Source organism: Condylura cristata, unplaced genomic scaffold (assembly GCF_000260355.1).
Source record: "Condylura cristata isolate star-nosed mole 26May11 unplaced genomic scaffold, ConCri1.0 scaffold00019, whole genome shotgun sequence".
Classification (NCBI taxonomy): Eukaryota; Metazoa; Chordata; class Mammalia; order Eulipotyphla; family Talpidae; genus Condylura; species Condylura cristata.
In genome coordinates, this window is record NW_004567120.1 from 23,941,204 (window position 1) to 23,962,011 (window position 20,808).

A 20,808-nucleotide genomic window follows, 5' to 3' on the forward strand; every position below is an offset into this window, starting at 1 on the left:
CCAGAGATATACAGTAGGGGAGGAGAAGGGAGAGGTATCAAGACAGGGGAGGGATGACAAGGGACTTTGGTGATGATTCACAGGTGACTCAGTGGTGGAAACTATGGCTATTATACTTGAGAGGATAAATTAAGCATTGTATAAAAATGAACAACAGTGCATATACACACACACACACACACACACACACACACACACATATATATATATATATACACATACATATATATGTTTTTTAAATATATTTTTTAAAAAAACCAGAAAGTCTGGCACTAAGCTAACCCAAGTGGTACACCCAAATGTGCCTTTCATTTAAACTGGCCAACATACACTGCTATAGATTAGTAAAGCCTCCTTCTTCAAAACTCCCTGTGTATCAATGAGGACTGGCAAATGTCTTAGAGCAGGTACAGTAAAAACAGAAAGGTTTTCATAAAGATCCATTCAACTTGACTCCAAATCCCTGAGTTAAATACTCTACTGCAGATTATTGACCACAGAGAGTATAGATGATCAGAATCAGACAGAAGCAGATAAGTTATCGTTAAAGGAAACTCTCAGAAGTATAATTTAGATTTTCCCCATTGTCTTTGACTGAAGCCAGTCATCAAAAACATTAAGAGAGTCAGTGAAATGTAAATGAAACTGTCATGAGAAATAAAGAACACAATGAGATAACCACCAGGATCCCTAGAATTTAAACATCAGGTAATTAAAACAGTTGACAAGAATGTGGAGAAAGTAGAATACATACATTTCCAGTGGGAATGTAAAATGGAATAGGCATTTTGGAAAACTGTCTGGGAGTTTATCAAAGGTTAAATGTAGTCACCATGTGAACCAGTAATTCTACTCCTAGGTATATGACCAAGGAAAATGGAAACATATGTCCACATAAAAACTTGTTCACAAAGGTCTGTAACAGAATTATTTTTATTATAATACCCAAATGGTGAAAACAACCCAAACATCCATCACCTGGTGAATGAGCACAACAATGTGATTTATATACAAGTGGAATATTATTAGGCTATAAACAGAAACATACTACATCATGGATAGCTGGAAAACATAGTGACAGAAGTCAGGTCATAAAGATCACCTATTATATGATGCAATTAAATGAAATGTTAATGATACAGGGGAAATCTATGAAGGAAGCACATAGATTGAAAGTTGCCTAGGCATGGGAGGAATCAGGAGGATAGGAAGTGGTAGCTAGTGGGGATGAGGCTTCTTTGGAGGATGATGAAAATCAAATGAAGTAGACAAGGTGATAGTTTGCACATAATTGAATATACTAAGCCTTGAAGTGTAAACCTCAAATAGGTGAATTGTGTGAGATGTGAATTACATCTCAATAAAGCTATTTTTAAAAATAAGATTAGGAGCAAGAGGAGGAGGGAAAGAAAAGAGTCATTTTAGCTCACGATACCATCAAAATCTACTGTAGGCTTCTTGACCACTAGGCCAGGGGTTGCCATGGAGACCGCCTCAGAGTGAATACTGATTGTCAAATGGGGATAATAATGCCTGCCCTACATATCTCATAGGATTGCTGTGGGTCTCAAATGAGATAACAGATGTGAAGGTACACTGAAAACTACATGCCCTACACAAAAACAAGGAATTATTGTTATTAAGATGGCTCCTGTTGAATACAAAAGAGCATACATCCTCTAGCTGATTACAAACATGCTACAGAAATATGTATATACTTGAGGGTTATATGCAAAACTGATGAAAACTGCTATATTAGATAGGATGGTAGGATTGTGGATATAAACACTTCTTTATGTGTTATTTGCTGTTTTAGGAAGGAAAAGATAGCTGCTGGAATCAGCAGGGTGATGTCTGATATACAGACATTTGTATGTCTGGCCTTGAAAGAACACTGGAAAAAGGGTCCCTCTCTCTCCCACCCCTCATTTTCACCCCTGCTCAGAAACAACCTACTGAGACGCCATTTCAGAGACTGCCCAGGTGGCCGTGCTGACCATGTGCATTCCTCTGAGCACCTCATATTCCTCTAATCTGGGCAAATGCTTGAGGCTGATGTTTGCACCTGGCAGGAGGATCCCACAGCAAGTTGGAAGTGAAATGAGATGAACATCATCCCTCCTCCCTCCCAGACACACCCATGACACTTCCTTCAGTACCAATGACTGTGAGCTAATGACTGAAGTAGAGTAACAGCACTTGAGCCACAAAATAGTCTAATAGTACAATTTTGGTCAAATTCAATTGTTTTAGAAAACAATTTCCAACTAGTTCATGGGATTTTTTTTTTTTTTTCATTTTCGACATCAGTTTGGTGGTGGGGGGAAATGAACTTTCAACCTTGTGGTGGGGCTCAGTAAGCCACTGTGACCCACTCTGTAGTGTGGTTTTTGGGTCACAACAGGACAACATTATGACTTCGTTGGGGAGTTAATCACTTGTGCCTTTTGGGACCCCCTTCCTGGATTAGAAAATCTTGGAACTATTATTTTATGCATTTTAATTAGATCTCATGATTCCATTGGCATACAAAGACATACACACTAATATGGTATGGTTAAATTTATTTTTTCAACCTGAGAGTTCAGAGTTTTACTTCTGATTTGAAAAGAAATGATATTATGATGATGGAACCCTGAACCTACGATGGGTCTGCATGCCGACTGTGCCCCATGAGGGCCAGTGGCCTGGAGCAGTATGAAACAGGAAGTGTGGGAAGTGAAGTGAAGGATCCTTTCAAAGCCACTTGGGCCCCCTGAGCCCCACACTTCCCCAGGGCAGGAGCCAGGTTTGAGCTTCAGGTGAAAATGGTCCTTTCTCAAAGCACAGCTTCTCCAGAGCAGGAAGCATCTTAGCTAAAGGACTGGGCTGAGTGGGTGCTGCTAGCTCCAGGGCTTGCAATGGCCCCCAACCTTATCGCTGTTCTTTAGACACTGTCGTGGGGACGACTGTGGTAGCTGAGAAAACAGAACTATGTCCTCATGGTCTGCACTTGTTCCTGATGAAGTGGAGAGGGGTCAGCTCTTGAAACCGCCAAAACATTCAGGAAGTCATATGGCTTCCTACTTTCTCTTTCCACTTTCTCACTCCCAACTCCAATTCCAAGCCTTTCCCCAGGCGTCAGTGTTCCTACTTCTGCCTTTCCAAATTTTATCCATAAGTCAAAGCCTACCTCCAGCCCCACCACCACTGGGAAGCCTTCCCCGAGCTCTGGGGTCCAAGATAAGCCACTCAGATATCCCTGTGTAGAAGCCTGTGTTCCACAAGTGGCCTTATATTGACTGTCAGCTCCTTGGGGAAAGGATCCGGTCTTCTCCCCCTTCTGTACCCCTCACGACACATCCTGCACAATGTGTTGCACTGCCTATTTACATTCACCCAGGACAAAAATTACTCACAATGTGTCTGGCAGCAAAGACTCCGTCCACTATAGCACAACAAAAGGCCGCAATCACACCAAAGCTGATAAAGACGATAGAAGCCACCAGCTGCAATGGAACAAAATGTCTGTTAGCCTTCACACTTGCTGCTTCTGGAGCCCAGGCAAGCCCCAAGGGGCTGCCAGCCAAAGCAGACCTCTGGGCTCTCTCACCTGGAGGATGCTCTTTTCAGTCTTTCTAGTCCTACAGAATGGGTGGGAGTGGTGGGGGAGGATGGCAGAGGGAGGCAGAGGAGGAACCACAGAAATGCTTTTCCAATTTCCAGGTAAGTTAAGAAATTCTCTGAATCTTTGAGCACCCAGTGAAGAAGAGACTTGCCGGTCTCCGGCATGCTGTTCATGGAAGAATTTGACTGTGGTTCTTACATTCTAGAAAAATGTTGGACTTCTGACATCCTGTTGTTCAAACTTTATTTATTTGAGAATCAGGGGATCAGTGCGGGGAAATGAGCCTGGTGCCCACCAAGTGCTCGGTCAAAGTTCTCCCCAACTCCTAGTACTTGATGGTGTCATGGGCATTGATGAAGTGGGCAGTGATGCAGAAGGCAATAGTCCATAGCCTTCTGCATCATTGAGGAAAAGACATGCAACTTACTAAGATTTAAATGTCAATGATGTTTTACAAGAGATGAAACTGGTAACTCTGCAGTGCCTGTGAAAAATTTTCAAGTAAGAAAAATGTTTGCTTGCCTCAGATTGTCCTATTCTCTGATCATATCAGATAACAGATTTTTTTTTCCTAATAATTTCTTTTCCATTACAAGGTGCTACAACAGCCCAGTCTTTCAAGGTGTCCCTAGGGACAGGGATAGGTAGTGCCCAAGCCCGAGCATCTGCCCATGCTGACCCTCAGAACCTCAAAATAACCTAATTGTTTTTCTTCTTTAAGGCGCCTGGGAGAAGAAAAGGGGAAACTAGCATGGCATTAAGTTGCTCTCCAGGGAGAAGGAGGGAATCCAAGTCAAGGTCACCCTAAGGAGCGTTCAGTTGTTCAGAAACCTCTCCCCATAAATTTCACTTCATAGCACTACAGAGAATTGGTAAATAATGGATGAACGATGTCAGAAATTGGCATTATCAACTATGCTGTGATCAGCTCTACAATTAAAACGCCCCCGTTATTCTGAATAATTGAAGCCCAACGTGTAATATAACTGGCAGGGTGGTAGTACAGGTGAAATGGAAGAAGAGAACTATTAGGGGTCCCCTGAGGATGATTCCCCAGCATTGCTGGGTGAAAACATATGGTTGGAATGCTGTCATTGGAGATATTGTGTTATCTGATTAAACAGACCCCATTATCAAAGTCTAGATGCCACAGAGACTTGTGCTGGGAGAGTCTCATCAGTGCACCATTGACACTCACCAGGCACCTTGATTTACAAGCCTACAAAGCTGCAATATGCCTGCAATTTGGCCTGTTCCTACTTCCCTTGCCTTCTAGGAAGTGTTCTCAGGCTGAAACAGGAAAATACAACAGCTTGCCCTTGTGGGTCCCCACGAAGATGTAAAACTTTCTAAGTTTTATCTTCTGTTGTGTGCTCGTCTATCCTCTCAACTTTACAACACACTTACCTTTGAGATATGGGAAATAGAAACACTTTAGGTTGGCTTCATCATTTTATTTTTTCTTCTGTATGATCAAGTACATGGGTTCACTTAACCAAAATTCCCTAGATTTCAATCTCCTAAAGGGCAAGAAGCCTCTGTGAAAACTTGCCCTCAAATGTTATGCATCAAAGAGGAATATATGGTGGTAACCCATAATCCAGGGACAACATTAGTCACAAAAGCAATGGCACTGTAGGATAATGCCTGACTGGAAAGGCCAGACCACTCCTTTGGGAATGAGGAGGAAAGCAAGGGCAGGGCCCAGAATATTCTGGCCCCAGGACTAAAGGAGCCTGGCTAGGCCACTGAGAGAGCATCAGGCAAGATGAGAACAAATTCCATGCCAGAATGTCACTGTAAAACAAGTTACCTTGGAAGGAAAGGCGGAGTGGTAGTTGCTTTTGCGTTCCAAGCTGGGTAGCTTTAAGAGATGTAGTTACTTTTCCATATAAATGTTAAGCTTTTGCAGACAAAGAACTCGATTCTATAGCAATGAAAACTTACCATCTGCCGCTTGTTCTCAATAAGGTTTGATCCAATGATTCCGAGGAATGATCCAAAGCCGAGCTGCAAAGCAACATGGCATACATGGTATGTGGGAAGGCTGTCAGCCTAACCACACAATCACTCCGATTGCTGGGTCCAAGTCAGAATAATGGAAATAATTGGGGTAGACATGCTAATGCCACAAACAGTTGTTATTTACACAAATACAGAATGTACAATAAAAGTATTTCTCTCACAATTTGCCAATTTTTCCTTGTAGCTATGAATCACAACTAAAATGTACTGCGTGTACCCAGAAACGAAAAGTAAAGGTCAACCATAGCTTGTCAGAGCTGATTATTTCATTTTCAATATCCATTACCTAGCATGTGACTGGTGAGTCATTAAGAAACATACAATGGTAAAAAGCACACGTTATAGCCTGATGTTTATTATTATTAGCATGTGACTGGTGAGTCATTAAGAAACATACAATGGTAAAAAGCACACGTTATAGCCTGATGTTTATTATTATTAGCATGTGACTGGTGAGTCATTAAGAAACATACAATGGTAAAAAGCAAAAAGCACACGTTATAGTCTGATGTTTATTATTATTTATTTATTTATTTATTTTTGTAAAGAGACCTTCCACTCTGAAACACAGGCTACAAAATAAAGGTTTTCAATAGCAATTTTTGATGCATCTGACATACTAATCAAACCCAGGAAATGCTTTAGAAATCAGCAAGCACCTTAACCTAGCCTTTATAAAACAGAATTTTTTGAAAGCCTGTATTTGTGGTTGACCCACTGCAATTTATGTTAGCACTTATTCACCTCTTCTTCCATCTCTGCTTCATTTATGGACAGAAAGCATTCATTAAAGGGTGAGCAGAAATGGCAGTGTAAAACCCTGAAAAACAATTTCCCTATCTAAGTGGCTGGGCTGAAGGCTCAGTGCAGCAGCTCTGACTTTCCTCTCTGTTCAGCTCTTAGTGGACTGAGTCTATCAGTCTTGGCTGAAAAGGATCCCTAACTGATGGCTGTTGTCGGGATGAAAATGGAAGAAGTAAAAAGTGGTGAGTTGAGCAATAAATCTTAAACACAAGTTCAGCGATGTAGTTACATTTCTCTGTAGCCCGCTAATGATCTGGTTTCCATCTGCAGCCTTACCTTGGTCCACAAGAGCATCTATTTCAGTCCAAGGTCCCACAACCTTCTACCTCAACTTGGAAATCTAACAGACCCAAGGGCTGGGAAGAAGCTTGTGGAACAATGTGGAGGACTGGGTGGTTTGTCAGAGACCCGAAAAAGAGGACACATTCTGCAGGGCCTCTCTGTCAGCAAGCCCTCTTGGGAAACAGAAGTTGAGGTGCCTAAGGCACATCCAAACCATTCAAGGCTTTCCCAAGAACACCCTCCTCATTCAACAATTCAACTCTGCCTCCCACCTGGTCTTATATTAGATGTCATTCAAATGTGTTGTCATGAAGACTATTGATTAAAACCTGACTATCTGACTAGCCTGGCTTCTAACCCCAACTCGTCCACTCGCAGCCAATACAACCTGGAAGAAAATCAACCTCTCAAAACTTCAGTTTCCTTATCTGGAAAATCGGGGCTATCTTTTAGGGTTTGTATAAGGATGATACTTTCACAGAACTCTACATCGTGCCTTGCACACAGTAACTACTCAGTAAATATTAGCTATTATTCTAGTGGCTTGCATTTCTATTTTTAAAAACATTTAACTTTTGAGCAGCTCTAACCCAATTTGAGCTGGAAAATCCTATCATGATTTGCTTTATGTCAAAAGAGATTCACAGTCGACTACATCTCCCTCTCCAATATGTGCCACAACTTTTATTTCTTTATTTTTTTAGAAAGAATTCCCCAAATAGTCTATGCTTATGTCACTGTAGGTCTCAGGGGAGATAGAAAGTTGAAGGCAACTTCTTTTTTTTAAGATTTATTTATTTATGCATAAAGAACTGGGGTACAGGCCAGAGGTGCAGGGGAGTGAGAGGATTCACCAGAGTGGGAAGCAGGACAGGCAGATCAACAAAGTACACTGCTGAGGGGAGCAGCAGGCGAGACAGGAGAGCTCTGCCGCGCCATGGGATCACCTCCTGGGGGGGATTGAACTCTCACAGAAGTGGCCTAACTAGCTTCACAGTGCTGCACCTTAACCAGCTGCACCACCAAGGAGGGCCCTGAAGGCAGCTTCCTACATGGAAAAATAAATCCTTTTATTGACCAGTTCCTCAGTTTCCAAAGACGGCTACTGAGTGGCTCTTGAACTCCGATTGCAGTTTTTATCTGAAGATGGGCAGTAAAGACACTTGCTATTCCTGATGCTCTCAAATAACACTCTGATGGCAGTGACCAGAACAGGTGGCCTAAAGCTTAATAGAACTGACTAGAAAGACTGGCATGCTGGGACTGGAAATCCCATGTCAGCCAGTACTTAATCAGTTTCCTCCCCTTTCCTTCCACTATATTCCATTCCACTTCAGTTCAATCACTTTTCTAACATTCACCAAGTATTTTTGTCAGATCAGTAAGAACATGGCCCCTACCTCTAGGAGCTCAGAGCCTAGTGAACAAGACACAGTCCATGGGTTAAGGAACACAGGTGAGGTGCAAATAAAGTGTTACAGAAGTGGAAAATAATTTATTTTGTATTATATTCCTGGCTCTGCTACTTATAAACTGTGTGGCCTTGGGCTAGTCCCTTCACCACTTGGTGATTCAGTTTCAACTATTAAGTGGAAATCCTAATGCAACTTCCTACATGGGGCTGCCATGAGAATTAATGAAGTGTCTGTCTTGTGCCTTGCATAAGGCAGGCTGATTAATAGGTAGTTCTCGAATTTCACAGAGGAGGAGACATTTTAACTTGGGCTCAAAGGATAGGTAGAGCTCTCCAGGCAGGGAACTACTATCTGTGGAGGACAGGTTGCTGGACTCACCAGTGTCACTAAACCTGCCTTACATCTGAAACACAATTTGAAGAAACACTTGCCCTTCATTTTGGTCACAGTTACAGAGCAACAGAGAGGAAAACAGAGGCTTAGAGAACTGTATGGGCTCATCTCACATGGCAAATTAGTGACTCACAGCTGGTTTCCTTCAGCTGCACTTCGCTGCACCTGTGGCCAGTGCTTGTAGAACAGTGAATGTCATCGCCGCCCCCAGTCCACACCCCAAGAAATTTTTCTGTAGGAATGGAATGAGAAGTCCTATTTGAGGAAGAGCCAAAGGGTTGGAACAAAAGGAGAAATAAAGTGAATTTCCAGCAAATAGGAAGCTGCCTCTAGTCAACTGTTGGCTCTTCTGGGGCCTCAGGGAGGTAAGCTCATCCTTGGAGAACTGTAGAGTCGCAGCCTGCTCAGATATTTGGGCCTCTGTCTTTATTCCTCACTACCTGAATAGGTAACCAGTTTGCTTTGTTTTAGCTGTCCTCCACTTGTAGGGGAAAAAATCCTTAGAAACCACAGTCAGATTCAAGGGTTCCTTTGGGGTTAGGCCCCATAACCTATGCCTGTCTCCACCTACTTCCCCAGATACCCAGTGGTAAGGCTCAGAATTCGTCATTCAGTAAGGAATAACAGGGCATCTACTCTGTGGCAGTAGTAATCATGGTAGATCTGTAATTTGGAGACCAGGAGGATGCGGGACTCAGCCTCAAGGAGCTATGATTAAGCAAACTAATCCACCATCACTTTCTAATATCCTGAAATCCACAAAGCTCTTAAAATACTGCTTTTGGGGGGGGGTAGTAACTAAAGTGGTGGCAAAACCTGACCTTCAACTGATGTGGTTATTTGGTGATCTTTATCCACTTAGTATTAAAAAAAAAATCACAGTTTATTATAAAAATAAGAAAGTGCTTGATTATGGAGAGATTTCTAAGACCACCATAGGCATATGATATAGACATATACATATGTGTGTATATACATATATATGTATATATGTGTGTGTGTGTGTGTGTGTATATATATATATATATATATAGATATATATATATAATAAAAAGTCTAAGTCTCAGCACATCTGGCCCAATGTTTCAGGTAAGGGATTGTGGATTCTATAAACAAAGCTAAATGAGAATTCAGCTATATCTCAAGGGGTGCCATAAAGCACAAGATGAGTAGTTTGTGGGGACCTATGGTTGGGAGTTCAAAAATAGTACACACGACTATGGACTCCAGCAGTTGAGTCTCAGTGTGTCTTTAAGTTGGGATAAGACAGGACATTTAGATGAACAGAGAGCACAGGGAGGTAGTTCCAGGACAGGAGGATAATGAAAATGACAGCACTAAGCCAGAAAAACCCAGGCCATGTTCAGGTGACTGTAAACTGACAATTTTGGCAAAAGAATGGTAATGGGAAACCAAGTCAAGGACATCTTTGAGAGCTTTGAAAGGCATGCAGGTTGGGGGTGGAGAGGGTGGCAAGGAGCCAATGTTGGTTAGAAACCTACAGTATTATCTGTCTTTGTTTTTTTTAAGATTTATTTTATTTTGGGTCCTCCCTGGTGGTGTAGAGGGTTGGAGCGCTGCACAGCAAAGCCAAGCCAAGGTGTGACTGCTTCAGTGGGAGTTCAATCTCTGTCCTGGAGATGATCCACATGGCACAGCAGACCTCTCCTGGCCTGCCCGCTGCTCTCCTCAGCAGTGTACTTCGTCCATCTGCCTGTTCTGCTCCCACCCTGTTTCTGGTGAATCCTTTCCTGCCCTGCACCTCTGGCCTGTACCCCAGTTCTGTATGCATAAATAAATAAAATCTTTAAAAATTACTTTATTTTATTGAGATGAAAAAAAATGTGCAAAATGATGTAAAAATAAACTTTTTAATAAAAAAAATTACTTTATTTTGTGCATACAAGAACTGGGGTGCAGGCCAGAGGTGCAGCGGATGAGAGGATTCACTAGAGACACAGTGGGGAACAGAACAGGCAGACTGACTGAAGTACACTGCTGCGGAAGCAGGGGCATGACAGCAGGATTCTGCCACGCCATGTGGGTCACCTCCCTGGCTGGGATCGAATTCGAGCTGCAGTGGCTTTAGCTTCTTGGTGCTGTGCTTTAACCTGCTGCGCCACTAGGGAGGGACCAGCATTATCTGCCTTATGTAAAACATCAAGATTAAGTCTCATCATTGAATGCAGTTACTAAGGTAGGAACTTAATGTTAAGAATGATCTGACATAGAAACATTTTCAACAATAGACAAGATTTCTACCTAATTCACAGTAAACCACAAAATTCTGCTATCCAGAGCTCCTTGTATTTCCTGAGCATTCAAGTTAAACTTTGCTGCATTGATTAATGCCTCTACTTGTGAAGATGAAGCCATGTAACAGGTTTTGGGGCTTTCGATCGTTTGAAATGATCCTTGCTGCTCCTGTCTCTACCGTGTCAGAGTAACTCTTGATGTAATTTTCAATTACCTGAGCCTCCCAGGAAGCAGGTAGACATTCCTGGTGTCTTTTCTGAAAAGAAATCCTGGCTGTGTGGATCTTAACAACACAACAGCTGGGGAAGAGGGTGCAAACAGAAAGGCTTCTTCATTGATCAGGTGACCAACTCCATCTTGTGGGGGGCTTGGGAAACACATTCAGAGGCTTCATGCTCCTGGATCTAAGGTTAGAGCAGGCTCCTCTCTGGCTTTTTCAGCCTCATAGGGCAACTGGGCTCTTGTCTTTTGTTTCTTTGACCTGCAAAGTTGAAAGCTCACAGGAACTTTGCTGGAATGGAGTATGTCTTGAAAACTGGACAACAGAGCATCTATACCAGTCTATCTTTCTATGTCTTTCTAGGTCAGCCTGCACAGAGTAGTCCATCTTTAAAAAGGTATGTGTGGGACCACCCTGGTGCTGCAAGGGGTTAAAGCAGGGCACTATGAAGCTCTCAGCAGCCACCATAGCTTGAGTTATATCCCTGGCGGGGAGGTGACCCACATCACCCAGCAGACCCTTCCTGTCTCACCCACTGCTCCCTTCAGCAGTGTATTTGAGTCAATTCACCTGTTCTGCCCTCCACTACTGTGTCTGGTGAATTCTCTCACCCCCTGCACTTCTGGCCTGTACCCCAACTCTTGTATGCATAAATAAATATATTTTTTTTAAGTCAAGAGGCAGATGGTACACAGGTGATTTAGTGATGGGAAGCCCATGGGTATTACAACTGATAGAAAAAGGCACAAAATGATGTAAAAATAAACTATTAAAAACATAAAAAATATTTATGAAGAAAAAAAGTAAAGAGATATGTGTATTTGTGTATTGGGATGATCATACCACATTCCAGCTCAAGTAGAGTAGGCAGCACCCCATTATAATGCACCTCACTGTATAAGGGAATCTCATTTGGCAAAATAAAGATGCCCCCGAACAGTTTCACATGATTGAGAGTTGTGTAAATACAGTTATATTTTTTAATGACTCAATAATTAAATAGATCGCATGGAATTTTTCTTTTAATCTAATAGCTTCTCCCCAATAGCTGTGTTTTGAAAATTTAAATGCTCGTGTACTATTAACACATTTAACTGGAGTCCAAAAACAGCAAGGGTCCAAATAACCTGAATTTTTTTCACAGTTCTATACAACAGTAATTTATACTCAATTTGACAGAATAGAATTTTAAAGTGTCACATTCTGCTCATTTCAGTTTTATCGCTAAGCATATTTACTATGTTTTTGTTTCCAGGTGTCTACTGGTACACCTGAATCAGACCTGGATTCAACATGCACTGCTTCTTCAATTAAAGCTTAGCGTGTGAAAAGAACATTCGGGTTCCTGGGTCCCACCCAGATCTACTGCATCCATATTTGGGGGGTTAGAGAGTAGACCCCTGCATTTTTCCCGATTCACCAGCTCATTCTCATGACACCAGAGTGAGGAAAGCCCCTTCTTACAGTTTATTTAGTACCTCTGTAATAACGGAATTCTTCCACTAGTGAAAGCACCCCAACCCCCAGACAAATCTAGATTCAGAGGAGTTTACTGTTTCAGAGATAGGAGTCCTTATTCTATTTGTTACAATATGATTTGACCAATAAACTCAAATGGACTTTTCTGCTTCTCCATCTGCAATCCTCCCCCTTCCCTTTCTATAATTAAAACCCAACTTAAAGAAACAAACAACAGGAACTATAGGGACAAACTTATAGGTGAATCCAGGGGGACACAATATCTGTTAGTGATGGCTCTCCTTTGAACACTTCCATACTGGCTTTCAGTGAAACACACACAGAGATACACACCCCCCTCTGCATCAATTTCCAGTACTAGCTGAACATCAGGTACCTGAGTAACAACAATCACTTGCCTCCTTCCTTTGTTAATATATTCCAACCTAGCCACCCACAGTCATGTTTTCTATAGCAAAGGTTCATAGCCACCTTTCATGAATAGGGGTTCCTACTCTTAAATGACATGGAAAATAGCCTTTCCTCACCCATGGAGTGTCTGAATCTTTGCTCAAACATTTGCTCACCAGTCAGAATTTTTTTACTAAATGCAGCTACCTGAAGCACACAAAGTCACACAGATCCTATAAATTGCCTTTCCAAGCCACCAAAAGGTAACCTTACCCCCTCCCTTTGCTCTCCCACCCCTTACTTGTGTTTAAAAATAAAACCCAATTCTGCTGACGACTGGTTTTCTTCCTCATCACAGGAAGTGGACTGGGTGAGTTCTCACATCACATGTTTAACAGAGGGCACCAAACCGTGTCTTTGGGTAGCTGCCCTGTGTGCCGAGAGCTGTGAAGCTCTCCGGGCAGCCTTTAATTTGCCGGAGGCCTCTTCCTCAGAAGGCCCCAACTTTGCTAGAGCTAGTGAGGAGGCTGGCTGTGGAGTTGGTGACCTAGGCAACAGGCGTCAGGCTTGGTCACTCACAGCCTGGCTTGTCAAAAGCATCCATCTTTAATCCCTTCCCTCTTTTTGCTTTTAGCGCCAACCCCTGCCTCTCAAGAAAAAAAAAAAAAAAGAGGCAAAAAGAAACAAAACAACAGCAAGCACATGTGACCTCTTTGCTGTCCTAAAATAGAAAGATAATGAACTATCTTAAACTTCCTTCCTGCTCTCTAGCAATTACAATACAGAAGTCACTTAACTGGTATTAAAACTATGACCCAAATGCCAATGTTAGGTTTTGGGTTTCAACAACAGTGTGTGGAGGCACAAAGGAGGTTGGTTGCTTTTTCTTTTTCTTTTCTTTTCAGTTCCCCCAGTTCTATTGAGGTAACATTGACAAATGAAATTGTATATATTGAAAGTATACAATGTGATGAGAGGATGTAAAGTGAGATTTTGCATGTATGGAGTTCAACAGATTCCAAAGTGCATTGCCTGTACTCATGGGGTGGGTAAAATAATCCATTAAAGTATGTAAATAAACTATTTGGACCCTGGTTTCATACTTGTTGTTTCTCCAAAATAACAAGAAATTAAGTATTATAAATATTCCATAAACACACTTCACTGGCACCCTGCGCCCTTGCAAATGCTAGATGACAAGGTGAGCTAGCAAGCTCCAAGCAACAAAAAGTTGAAAGTGGAGCATTTTATGAGCACCCAGATTGGATTGCCTTGTTTTGTCCCACGACAAAATGGACAAGTGGCTTAGAAAGACTCCTACTATGGAAACACGTATTGAAAATGACCCTTGTGATGTAAGCCCAGTGGAACAACAAGAAAATGGCAGGTGACATTTTTGATACTCAAGGTGAGCTGTTTGTCAGCCATATTGTGAGACTGAACAATGATGTGTTAAAAATGCTCTTATTTTGTACTGATATTTCACCATTTATTCTTGATGTGAAAAACAATTTCAAAACAATATAGTCATACTTAATAAGAAGTCAGCAAAAATTTTCAGAATTTTCTAGTGGGACATTTGAAATAAGAATTTATAGTCCTGGGCCTTGTAGGTGGCACAAAGGGTTAAGACATAGCACTGTGAAGCTATCTGCAGCCACTGCAGCATGAGTTTGATCCCAGGCCAGGGAGCTCACCCACTTGGTGCAGGAGATCTATTCTGTCTTGCCCCACTGTATTCATCAGCAGGGTATTTCAGTAGATTGAACTGTTCTGCTTCCCACTCTGTCTCTGGTGAATCCTCTCACCCTACCCCCTCCACACACACCTCTGGCCTGCACCCCAGCTCTTGTATGCATAAATAAATAAAATAAATATTAAAAATAATTTATAGCCTTTGTTTTGGGGGAGAGATTTATTTAATTATGTATACAAGAACTGGGGTGTAGGCAGAGAGATGCAGGGGGGCCTGAGAAGATTCACCAGAAACAGGGAACAGAACAGGCAGATCTACTGAAACACATGCCATAAAAGATACAAACATGGACATTCAAAAGTTAGATAAAATGAAATAATCAATTCTGAGCATGTTTATGTTAACACTGACTAAAATTTCAAAGAATGATATACAATTTGTGTGACGTCTGGCATTAAATATAAGGGATGAGCTGGTTGTCAGCCACATTGTGAGACTGACATTAAAAAACAATGACACATTAAAAATGCTCTTGTTTTCAGTTGCAATCCCCTTGGGTTAAAAAATAATAATAATTTTTTTAATGCTCATGTTTTATGATGATATTTATAAATGACTAGATATACAAATTTTAGGAGTAAATATTGCTCATGTATTTCCTGATAGGATGGCAGGGCCACTTTGGAGATGAAGGTTACTGGTCAGAGTGTCAAGATGCAGAGGTTCTCAGATTTCAAGTTAAGACCAGGTGACCTCTATTATATATAGGAGAGGAAAGGACTTTAACCCAAGGTTAACCCTGCTAGTTAACACATTCTAGACCAGAAAACCAATACCCTAAAGAATGAGATGTCTTGCTTAGGATCACACCACTAGTTAGTGATGAGCTGAGATTCTTTTGATTCTTAATCCAGTGCTTTTCTGAACAGGCCCAGAGTTGCCACTCTAGGTAAACATGGAACTTTGTAAAGAAGGAAAACTGAACAAACACTAGAAACTCAAACAGAACATCGTGGAAGTTGGACCGAATGTCTGTAACCAGCAAACTAAGACCCACTTACGCCTTTTATACTTACAATCACTCCTGGGTAATAGCCGCCAACAGTCACATTCTGGGTCCTGGTGGTGGCAGCGAGGCCCACCGTGAGAATTAACACGGACACAATAAGCAAAGTCACGGTAACATAGATAGAGTTTCGTTTCCTCCGATTAAAGGCTCCTGAAAGCACATAGAGAAACTGAAATTGCTCAACTGGCCAAAGAAATAATGGCCTTAAAGAAAAAAAAATCAGTAGGCCGGTTGTATTTTCTTACTCTAACTGATAACTGGAGTTAGCTCTGGGGAGTGGAATTATGGGGAAGGACTAGCACTTTGGTTTTTTGCAATCATCAGTTACCACATTACAAGAAAATATATATAGTTTGAAAATAAGTAACATAAGAAATCTTACCAGTTATATAAAAACAAAACAATTTTTTTGTGTTTTCGGCATTCTATCAAACATGTGTCATACCCACTTAGTAGGGTGTTTTTATTAGGCCAAATTATACAGCATGTGATAAATGGGAAGTTTACTTGTGGAGGTATTAAATTAAAACATTGTAAAGCCAACATACAACTAAAAAGGTTTCTTTCATAAGCTGGAGATATGAAATTTCATTTTAAATGTAAACACCAGGACCAATGCAGGTCCCGGGATTTTTTTTTTTTTTTTCATTTATTTCTGTCATTTGCTGCCTTGTGTATAAACTTTAAAATGGTGTGCTGGCACGATTTGTCACATAACAAATGTGTGTAATAAAGTAAGTGTTTGGAGGCCATTAGTCCACAAAGATATGTATCGGAGGAGTATATGGGGAGGATTATAATGTATACACATTTAGGCTTATGTGAGGGTGACATAAATATAAACGATGAAACCATTCTCAGTGCTTATCAGACATGATAGCACAAAGCAATATATTTTTTAAAAACAGGCTTATTAAGTCAGATCGAACAATGGTATCCAGGCTAGCTTTTCAATTAAAAAAAAAATTTTTTTAAGGCATCAAGCAGCACCCACATTGTGTGTGCTTTTTGTAGCATAGGATCAGAGTCCTGGACTGGAAACACCAGGAAGAGGTACCCACCTAGGAGTTCTCCTAAAAATATGCCAAGAGGAGGGGGCTGCTAGGAGATTTCAGTTTTCTAGTTGGGGGATGAGGCAATGGGTAACTTAATGAGGGGGTCGCCAGCCCAGGAGGCTTGACTGTCATTTATGGGCCTGAAGAGGCCCCTTGAGTCTGCTCATAGGATTCTGTCATTCTGGGAGGCCTCTAGGCAGCTTCAGGAAGCAGCTGCCTAGTGAGCCGCCAAGACTGCACCGCTGGGAGGGAGGAGAGAGGGGGTGAAGGAAAGGGAGGGAGTCGAGAAAACCAGTGAGACTCAGGAGGCCCAGGTAGTAGAGAGGTGAGGGGCTGTGGCTGGCCTGGAGTCAGGAGTGCCACCCGGGGTTAGCCCCACAATTCTTCTCGCCTTCCCCAGTGTGGTCGGTTGGTATGTCGCTGCCCAAGTCTCCGAGAAAGGTGGGAGGGGCTGGCGGTCTCCCCTGACGTCAGCCTGGAAAGTGAGGGACGTGACTCATCAGGGTCATTTCTAGTAAGATACTATTCTGAAAGTATTTTGCATGGAAAGGTAGAAGTGACTTGAGAGACTGTTGGCACCCACCTACTAAGTTGTCAACTCTCACCCTAGGAGGAGAGTTGGGGGGCGGGTAGGGAGGCGCCTCTCCAGGGGGCCTTGAGTCCAGCCTCCAAAGGGAAAAACCTAACGGACCCCTGGAGATACCTTTGACCTCAGGGCCCTTTGTGGGAGAGGTTCTTAGGGGTGCAAATGGAGAGTTGGCGGGTAGCAAACAGAATGAGCCTGGCCCAACAGAGAACTAAGAGGGGTAAGGATTTACTTCTGTTTACCTGAAAGATACCCTTTCTCTTGATTTCGAGAGACAGCCCCCGCCCACACCCCCCCCCATGAATCTCTAAACCTAATTCAATTTGGTGACAGAGACCTGTCAGTGAATCTGTGCCTGTTGCTTCTGCAGAGGGTCTCTAACATAAATTTACCAACACCCCCCACCCTTACCGCAGTCTGCCTTTCTGCTCTGTCACTCACACCATCTCTAGCCCTTCCCCATGCTACATTGGCAAATTAGAGTGAGAATGCACTAAGGTTTCTTTGTGGCACACCAAAGTCTCAGTACTTCACACGGAAAACATCTAACCGCAGACACTATACTGGGGGCGTGTGTATACGTGCATGTTCTTTCTAAAATTTTTTCTTTCTAATTTTTTTTCTATCATTCACAGGTTCCTTCCCTGCTAACTAGCTTTTGATCCTATTTACGGCTCTTGGGTTTCCTTTGCAAATATCACTATACTCTTAAAAGCTCAGAAGCCCGGTCAGAAAAGTGACTCAGCAAACCACATGGTGTCATTTGAAAAATCTATTTTTTTTTCCCTCCTTTAGAACCTGAATTGAAAATCCAGTGAGTGGAGAGGCCCAGGCAAAGATCCTACAGCTTCACAGGGCCCTGGCCTACAGACAGAATTTGTTTTGAATACAATTTCCCCGAAAATTTCCCCATCACTAGGCTTAATATTCTGTCTATTCATACTCTCCCTCAGTCAGCCTTTATTTGATACTATAAGGACCACAATTGTAGAAAATGAAATAATTCCTAGTCGTACTTGGGGAATTGACCATTTTAAGGAACCCTGGGTAAATCCTATTGAAATTGGAAGAATCACACCTCCATTTATCCTAAGTGTCAATTTGTCTTAAAATTCACATCTACTTAGAGCAAGACATGCCTTTTCTCTGACTGAGTGGCTGGGCTGTTAAAAAGGCAGCTCATTGTATCCGTTTCAACATTTTCCTGGTGGTGGTTTTATTTTAGAAGAGAGAAGTAGAGCCCAGTTCTCATTAGGGTACAATTTGTGGCCTGCTTTAGATGTTCCCATGAACACAGGGACATCTTATTCCGATTTTGTTTAGTAAACCAACACATTTAAAAAAAAACAACAACAAAACTCAGACACCATGAGGCACTTCAATAAAGCAGCGGGTACTTGAAAACTGAGCTTATCACCCTGTGTGATACCCTACTGAGCAGTCAATACTTGTTGAATAAACAAGAAGAAACATCTCCGAATTGTTTCCCTATCAAAAAGATGATGGCGGGAAGTGTGCGAGTAAATACAGAGTATGCTTATAAAGCTGATTTTTAAGGTGGGGTACACCTGAGGGCTCCCCAGAATGGAAAGCCTTCTGGCAACTGGTGTCATGAACCCAGTGGCTCTGCTAGCCTGTGCACTTGATGGCCTGTATTTTTGTTTTCACCACCCTCCCCTCCCCCTGCAACCCACAGCAGTGGGAGGGTCCAAAAGGCCGTCACTGGCCACTGGCACCGCCTGGCCCCCTCCAACCCTGCAGCTTCCCTGCAGAACTATGCAGCCCTCCCCTCACTGCAGTGCCCTTCCTCCACCCAAGATTCCCGATGACCAGGAGGCTCAGCTCCAGAATACCCAATTATTTTCTCTCTCCACCCTTCTAGCTTCTCCCTCATCCAGGTCTCCCCACTGCTTGCAGCCCCCACCTGCACTGCGGTCTTTGAATCTGAATCCTTCCCTTCTCCTGAAATCAGCTCAAACACGCACCTCTTCCAGGAAGTGTTTCTTGAGCAAGCTCTCTCTAATCACTCGTTAGCTCCTGCCCTGGAGTCCCTACATACCTTACTCAACAAAAGGGGGGGGATATTGTCAGTGCTACAAGTAGGGTTGTAATTGTGTGTCTGGTGCACAACCTGTGTGGTGTCCACCACTTCTAGGATTATACGTCTGACAGGAACAAAGGCGAGTGGCGAGAAGGTAGGCTAGGATGACTGTGTCCGCTCACTTGTTTTACCTTATACATAGTCCTGATTGCCCCCCCCTTGATTATAGGGTGTGAAATCTCTAGCAGTGTGCAGCAAAGATGAGAGTCCAGTATTCTGTAATGTACACTATGTTTTGATGCTCTGCTAATCTTTTGAACTGATTAGAATTTGCTTACCTCATCCAGCTTTGCCACACAGGGAGGGGCCCAGAAGTCCCAGCCTTGAGCATCCTTAGACATGGGTAGCTGCTCACACAAGAACCTCAAGGCTCTGCCAGTTTGCCACTTTGCCTTACCGGTTCTGAAATCCACCACCACCCTCTTTGGTGATTCTTTGAGGGAAGACATCCAAGGCCACCAGTGACTCACAAGTGTGTGGGTATTTGGGAGGGAAGGATGCCCTTCTGTAGTGGAAGTGCCTTAGCACCTGAGGGCAGTGTTTTTCAAAAGGGACAGGGTGAAAGGGCATTAAAGCCAAATTATGTTCCCCAGAGCCAGCGCAATCCCAGGCAGCTAGCAAGTTTAGAATGCAGGCACGTTGGTGCAGTGTTTGTGTTCTAGATTTTGTTTTGGCTGTGCTTGTGTCTTGTCTGTAAATGGAACCCCCTCAGAAAAATGCTGCCCTTGGAGGCTGAAACACTAACCCATCTACCCCCACTTACGGTCCCTCCATGCCAGGGAAGGTGGCCTTGCCAGAGCTGAGTTAAATGGGAGTAGCTCCTAAACAGCCCAGACGCTGATTCAGGCCTGGTCTGTGCAGGACCAGTGCCAGGGAACTCCGGGGAGACTCCCCTGTCCAAACTGTGGAACCCGGGGTTATCACTGGACTGGAATTTGCTAGTACCCTCGGCCTGCGGCTTTCACTAAGCAGAATGTGTGGAGTGTGCTCACACGTTTATATGAGATCTACGATTCTTTTCCCACGGTATTGAGTCTATGCTGGGCGATGCCCACTCAGCTTCTTGTTGAGCAGACCCTTCTGGAAATGCAAGGTTGGCTGAGGGCCTTGGGAGCCCAAGAAACAACTCTCTTCATCTTTTTTCCCCAACCCACTGAGCAATGTGTCGAGTGGTAAGGTTTTCAGCTGTGTGTCGCTAATCTGACCACTCAGTCCCGGCAGCAGAGGGACCGACGCGGCAAGGCCGGGTTGGCAGGTGGTTGTGGCCTGAGCTCTTCCCCCAGCCCTTCCCGCGCCACAGCCCACAGCGAGGCATCGGGGAGCCAGGTCTGCATTGGCGCCACAGCTGGCCAAGGTGAGGAGTGCAGAGAGAGAGAGAGAGAGAGAGAGAGAGAGAGAGAGAGAGAGAGAGAGAGAGAGAGAGAGAGAGA

The 20,808-nt window shown here is 43.0% G+C and overlaps 1 protein-coding gene across 2 annotated transcripts in view; it reads right to left on the minus strand.

Moving 5' to 3' along the window:
* The window catches only part of TMEM255A (transmembrane protein 255A), a 56,031-nt gene that overhangs the window by 33,306 nt on the left and 1,917 nt on the right, over nt 1–20,808 (minus strand). For both annotated transcript variants that reach the window (XM_004685759.2, XM_004685760.2), the window contains exons 2-4: nt 15,644–15,786; nt 5,555–5,617; nt 3,399–3,488 (exon numbers count right to left, since the gene is read on the minus strand). In XM_004685759.2, the coding sequence (XP_004685816.1) occupies nt 3,399–3,488; nt 5,555–5,617; nt 15,644–15,786 (296 nt within the window). The remainder of the gene's footprint in view (nt 1–3,398; nt 3,489–5,554; nt 5,618–15,643; nt 15,787–20,808) is intronic.